At 49.0% G+C, this 6,631-nt stretch overlaps 1 protein-coding gene across 1 annotated transcript; it reads left to right on the top strand.

Annotated features, from left to right (window-relative positions):
- Nucleotides 1-346: 346 nt before the first annotated feature.
- LOC309626252 (ubiquitin-like protein 7) lies at nt 347-6,334 on the top strand. Its single transcript, XM_082386773.1, has 5 exons — nt 347-428; nt 689-738; nt 985-1,152; nt 1,748-1,870; nt 5,219-6,334. Exons 1-5 carry the CDS (start codon nt 398-400, stop codon nt 5,462-5,464), a joined length of 618 nt encoding a protein of 205 aa, XP_082242899.1. The 5' UTR covers nt 347-397; the 3' UTR covers nt 5,465-6,334.
- Nucleotides 6,335-6,631: the final 297 nt, after the last annotated feature.

A 6,631-nucleotide genomic window follows, 5' to 3' on the forward strand; every position in this document is an offset into this window, starting at 1 on the left:
GCACATATATGTGTTAATATACGATATTTGTTTTTCTCTTTCTGGCTTACTTCACTCTGTATGACAGACTCTAGGTCCATCCACATCTCTGCAAATTGATATTTTGTATACCAAATTATAAATATATTTTATACTCTGCTATCTGGAAAGGTAGGAAGCGTGGCGCAAGTGGCGGGGCGCAGGATTAGATGCAGCCTGGGTGAGTGAGGAGTGTGCGGCGCCACAGGAAGTGCGTGCAAATGGCTCTGTGGGTCCCGGGCTGTCCCTACGGGGAGGGGAGCGTGTGGGTCTGGGTGAGTGTGTGAGTGTGCAAGCTGCCACGCCAGAGAGAGCTGTAAGGCTCAAAGTCTGCCGGCAGCCAGTAAGCACAGCACAGGGCCGACTCCTCTTCCGGGGCATGCCCTCCAGCTCGTACCGGGATATGCCAGGTGAGCCCCAGGACAGTGGGACGCAGGCCCCCTCGGGAGCGGGCAGTGGTCCGGGGGTTGCTTTACTCAGCAGCTATGTACAGTGCTGGCAGAGGGCGTTCCTCGGGAACTCTCCGTTTGAGTCAGGGAGTGCATCTGTCCTGTAATTTTCCAAGCGGAGACATGAAAATACGAATTTGGAGAGTAACTAGAGCTGAGATTCTGGAGCTGCGCCTGTGCCTTTCTGTTCCTCCTCCTGAAATCTGTTCTCCCTCCTCCAGGTGGCTTCCTGTTTGAAGGGCTCTCTGATGATGAGGATGACTTTCACCCAGTAAGTGGCCTGGCTGCCTGCCATTTGGGGGAGTTGGTGCTGGGGATGTACCCCTCCCTGGGACCTGGCACGCCCCAGCTGGGAGGTGATCGGAGGCCCTTTGGTGACCCAGCTATGTCATACTATTGCTGTCTGAACCTGGCAGCTTGGGGAGGTTCCCCAAGAGCTGTTTGTGGAGCGGGGGTGGGGTTCACCTGAGAATGTCACAGGGCTGCTTCCCTGATTCTTGGTGCCTCTCCTGTTCAGAGCGCCAGGTCCACGCCCTCGAGCAGCACACCCAGCTCCCGCCCAGCTTCCCTGGGGTACAGTGGAGCTGCCGGGCCCCGGCCTATCACCCAGAGCGAGCTGGCCACCGCCCTGGCCCTGGCCAGCACTCCGGAGAGCAGCTCTCACACGCCAACTCCCGGCACCCAGGTATGGAGAGAGGGCGGGAAGATGAAGGCCAGGCCCCTAAGGGAGAAGGTCCCAGTGGTAGAATGGATTTACCTTTGCTGATCCTGGTGCTAGATCTGCTTTGAGCCGAACTCTACCTGGAGCCCTGGTGGGTTTCCCGCTGCAGCTCAGGCGACCTCCCCTCACCAGCCTTTAGGGCTTAGAAGTCTGGGGTTCATCACGGGCCTGATTAACTCCTGCCAGCACTTTGGAAGAACCTCCCGTCACATAATATACCCTTCCTTGTCCCTGAAAGTGGCCAAACATCACAGGCTTAAGCATTCCTGGTGACAGTCACTCCAGCTTCCAAGGCCATCTCTCCCAGTGCTGGGTCCTAGGCTAGGTCAGGGGCTCCATTCCATCTCCCTGGAGCAAAAGAGAACAGAACCTTCCCTGCCCACATCGAGAGTTTTTGGGTACCTCTGTGTGGTTGTCTCATGCAGGCCCCTGCTGGGAGGCAGTCGTTGGGCACCCAGGGGCACCCTGGGGTGATGTGACAGCAGTGGGTATGTGCTGGGAGACTGAGGTGGCTCTGAGCGTGGCACTGACCCTGGTTTTGACCCTGGTTTGTCTCTAGGGCCATTCCTCAGGGACCTCCCCAATGTCATCTGGCGTCCAGTCAGGGACGCCCATCACCAATGATCTCTTCAGCCAAGCTCTACAGCATGCGCTGCAGGCCTCCGGACAGCCCAGCCTTCAGGTCAGTCTTCCCCACTCCTGATGTTCACGTGGCTTCTTAGTTACTTTGGACACTGAGCTTTCTTCTGCTCTCTGGAGGCCCTTCCCACTTGGCCACTTGGCCTGCTTTGCTCCAGGAGCAGCTGGCGCGTGGCAGTGTGACAGGAGAGGATGCTCCCAGCACGGGCAGTTGTCCCTGTGGCTTCCACTCCTGCACCCAGTGACCACGGCCTGGCTCCGCTGACCACCTGGCTTGAATACTTGTGGCAGTTTTAATTGAAGAGACACTCACCCATTCTGTGAGCGGTGACTGAGCCTTGAGCATGTATATACCAGGCCTGGGTCCAGCTCCTGGGGTAGAGACGAGCCAGTGCTCATCCCTGCCATGGAAGGACGCCGGGCAGTTACTGCAGTGAGGGAGCAACAGGGCGAGAAGCCCAGCCCAGGCTTGAGGTGAGGGCCTAGGTCAGGGAAAGCTTTTCTGAGGAAGGGGTGTTTGGACTGACTGTCAAAGAATTAGTTAGAGGTTAGCCAGGCAGGGAAGGGGTGTTTGGTTGAGGGGACATGGTGTCCAGGCAGACACAGCCAACCTTAGAAATGGCCTATGTCAGTCCACCTATGACATTCCACCCCTGAGACTAGTTTGAAATCATGGTGTCTGCCACACCCTGGATATTGTTGCTGGGGTTAATAATGAAGCTTGGGGCTTCCCTGGTGGCGCAGTGGTTGAGAATCTGCCTGCCAATGCAGGGGACACGGGTTCGAGCCCTGGTCTGGGAAGATCCCACATGCCGCGGAGCGACTGGGCCCGTGAGCCACAACTACTGAGCCTGCGCGTCTGGAGCCTGTGCTCCGCAACAAGAGAGGCCACGGCAGTGAGAGGTCCGCGCACCGCGATGAAGAGTGGCCCCTGCTCGCCGCAACTAGAGAAAGCCCTCGCACAGAAATGAAGACCCAACGCAGCCAAAAAAAATAAAAATAAATAAATAAATAAAAATTAAAATAATAATGAAGCTTGGCTTAATGTCTCATCCTATACCTAAATTCTCAGCCAGATTTATCACCCTCAGAAAAGTAATTTTTTTTTTTTAATTTTGACTGTGCTGGCACACGAGCTTAGTTGCCCACGGCATGTGAGATCTTAGTTCCCCGACCAGGAATGGAACCTGCATCCCCTGCATTGGAAGGCAGATTCTTAACCACTGGACCAGCAGGGAAGTCCCCTCAGAAAAGTAATACTTATTTTCTTCCTGGTATCATTATCAGAAACCTCTGGTGAAAGTTAATCAGGTCATGAGTCTTAGCTATATGGTCCTAATGTAGCTATGATTCATCTCACTTTCTTTTTTTCTTTTTTTTTTTTTTTTTTGGCTGCGTTGGGTCTTTGTTGCTGCGCCCAGGTGGGGACTACTCTGTGTTGCAGTGTGTGGGCTTCTCATTGTGATGGCTTCTCTTGTTGCAGAGCACAGGCTCAAGGCACGTGGGCTTCAGTAGTTGCAGCTCTCGGTCTCAGTAGTTGCAGCACAGGCTCTAGGGCGCAAGGGCTTCAGTAGTTGTGGTGCATGGGCTCAGTAGTTGTGGCTTGCGGGCTCTAGAGCGCAGGCTCAGTAGTTGTGGCACACGGGCTTAGTTGCTCTGCAGCATGTGGGATCTTCCTGGACCAGGGATTGAACCTGAGTCCCCTGCATTGGCAGGCGGATTCTTAACCACTGCGCCACCAGGGAAGTCCCTCATCTCTCTTTCAAATTGAATGTTGAGGCACTTTCCACCCCAGAATTCCATACTTCGGTGGAATTTGCTTTGCACATTACTTCACAATAGCCAAAAGGTAGAAGCAGCCCTAGTGTCCATCAATAGATGAATGGATAAACAAAATGTGGTATATACATACAATGGAGTATCATTCAACCTTAAAAGGAAGGAAATTCTGCCACATGCTACAACATGGATGAACATTGAGGACATTATGCTAAGTGAAATTAGCCAGTCACAAAAAAACTGTATGATTCCACTTCTATGAGGCACCTAGAGTAGTCCAATTCATAGAGCCAGAAAGTAAAATGGTGGTTGCCAGGGGCTGGGGAGCAGGGAGAATGGGGAGTTGTTGTTTAATGGGTACACAATTTCAGTTTGGGAAGATAAAGAAGTTCTTGAGATGGATGGCGGTGATGGTTGCACAATAATGTGAGTGTACTTAATGCCACTGAACTGTACACTTAAATGGTTAAAATGATAAATTTCATGTTATGTATATTTAACTGCAATATTAAAAAATACATAGAAGACACCCAACCACCACCAGAAAGAGGGAACACATCAAAATTTGAATGATTCCACCCATCTCTCTGTTGGAACTCCTCCAACCCTTCACTTGACTGGAGCCTATTCTGTAATGGAGATTATGAGTTCACTAAAATGATTGTAAAATATAAAAATATGTCTTGCTGCATATGTGGGTCTCTTTCTTCTGCTAGAGCCTGAAATAAAAATGGGCGAAGAAGAAATTACTACCTTTATGGCTGAACATTTATTTCACAAATGTTCAAGTGCCTACTTTATGCCAGGAGCTGTGGAGGATGTGAAAATGAAGCATATACGAGAAGTTCATAGTCTAGAAGGGGAAATGTCCCTGCATAAATTTTTCCGTGAATAATTTTAATATCAGATAACATATAAAACGTGCCCTTTTCTGCGCCCTTAAAGCACCCTGTACTTCTCTCAATTATCATATATGTTTCACTATATTGTCATTAACTTCATTTTTCTTTCTCCCACAAGTTGTAGACTGTGTTGATGGCCCAATTCATCATCCTCCCTAGATCCATGCCCTTTACCACATAACTTTGCAGTGCCCGTGAGTGGAGTAACCTGCCTTCCCCTTGATTCTAGCTTTCACCACATGACTTGCTTTGGCCAATGGAATGTTAGCAGGTATGATGAAAGCAGAGGCTTGAAATGGACTTGAACATTGGGAGCTGCCCTTTTGCACCACTGCCATCACCAGGAGAACAGGACTGGGCTAGCCTGCTAGAGGACATGCTGCAGAGCTGAGTCTCCTAAACTGCTCTAGAAGAGGCCAGCCTAGGTTAGCTGTCTATCAGACGACCTATAGACATGTCACTCAGCCCAGCCGAGAAAAGTGTACAAATTATCATTTGTATAACCAGATGAATTTTTTACAGAGTGTACACATCTATATAGTCACTACCCAAAACAAAAATGAGAATTTAGCAGCACTCAGAAGCAGCTCGCAGGCTCCTTCCCAGTCATTACCCACCTCCTCCTTCAGAGGTAACCATTACCTTGACATCTAACCATAGATTAGCTTTTGCCTGCTCTTTAACTTCTTCTAAATGGAATTATACCATAGGGCTTCCCTGGTGGCGCAGTGGTTGAGAATCTGCCTGCCAATGCAGGGCACACGGGTTCGAGCCCTGGTCTGGGAAGATCCCACATGCCACGGAGCAACTGGGCCCGTGAGCCTCAACTACTGAACCTGCGCATCTGGAGCCTGTGCTCCGCAACAAGAGAGGCCACGACAGTGAAAGGCCCGCGCACTGCAATGAAGAGTGACCCCCACTCTCCGCAACTAGAGAAAGCCCTCGCACGGAAATGAAGACCCAACACAGCCAAAACTAAATAAATAAATAAATTAATTAAAAAACAACAACAAACAAACAAAAAAAAAAACATTAAATGGAATTATACCATATATAGTCTTTCGTGTCTGGCTTCTTCCATTTAACATCATATTAATGAGATTCTTCCAGTTTGCTGTGAATAGCAGTAGTAGTTCCTTCATTTTCAATGCTTTATAGTATAACATGGTTTGGATATAATACAATGTATTTATTAATTCTACTGTTAATGTACTTTTGGATTATTTTCCAGTTAGAACTATTAGGAATAATGCTGCAATGACTATTCTTACATATGTCTTTTGGTGAGCATATGTATGCATTTCTGTTCCATACATAGTTAAGAGTAGAATTGCCAGGATATAGGATAAATGTATGTTCAGCTTAATACATATTGCCAAACAGACTTCCCAGGTAGCTGTACCACTTTACACTCCCAGGAGAAATGTTGAGTCCCACTTTCTCCACATCCTTGCCAACACTGGGTATTGTCAAGTCTTTAAAAACATTTTTTGGGACTTCCCTGGTGGCGCAGTGGTTAAGAATCCACCTGCCAATGCAGGGGACACGGGTTCGAGCCCTGGTCTGCGAAGATCCCACATGCCGCGGAGCAACTAAGCCCTTGTGCCACAACTACTGAGCCTGCACTCTAGAGGCCATGAACCACAACTACTGAAGTCCGCATGCCTATAGCCTGTGCTTTGCAACAAGAGAAGACACTGCAATGAGAAGCCCACGCACCACAACGAATAGTAGCCCCCGCTTGCTGCAACTAGAGAAAGCCCATGCGCAGCAACAAAGACCCAACACAGCCAAAAATAAATAAATACATAAATAAATAATTAATTTAATTTAATTTAATTAAAAAAAATTTTTTTTTTGGCCACACCGTGTGGCTTGTGGGATCTTAGTTCCCCGACCAGGGATTGAACCCAGACCCTCAGCAGTGAGAGTGCAGAGTCCTAACCACTGGACTGCCAGGGAATTCCCAAGTCTTTTTTTTTTTTTTTTAATTTTATTTATTTATTTATGGCTGTGTTGGGTCTTCGTTTCTGTGTGAGGGCTTTCTCTAGTTGCGGCAAGTGGGGGCCACTCTTCATCGCGGTGCGCAGGCCTCTCACTATCGCGGCCTCTCTTGTTGCGGA

Source organism: Balaenoptera borealis (genome assembly GCF_965194805.1).
Source record: "Balaenoptera borealis genome assembly, chromosome: 3".
Classification (NCBI taxonomy): Eukaryota; Metazoa; Chordata; class Mammalia; order Artiodactyla; family Balaenopteridae; genus Balaenoptera; species Balaenoptera borealis.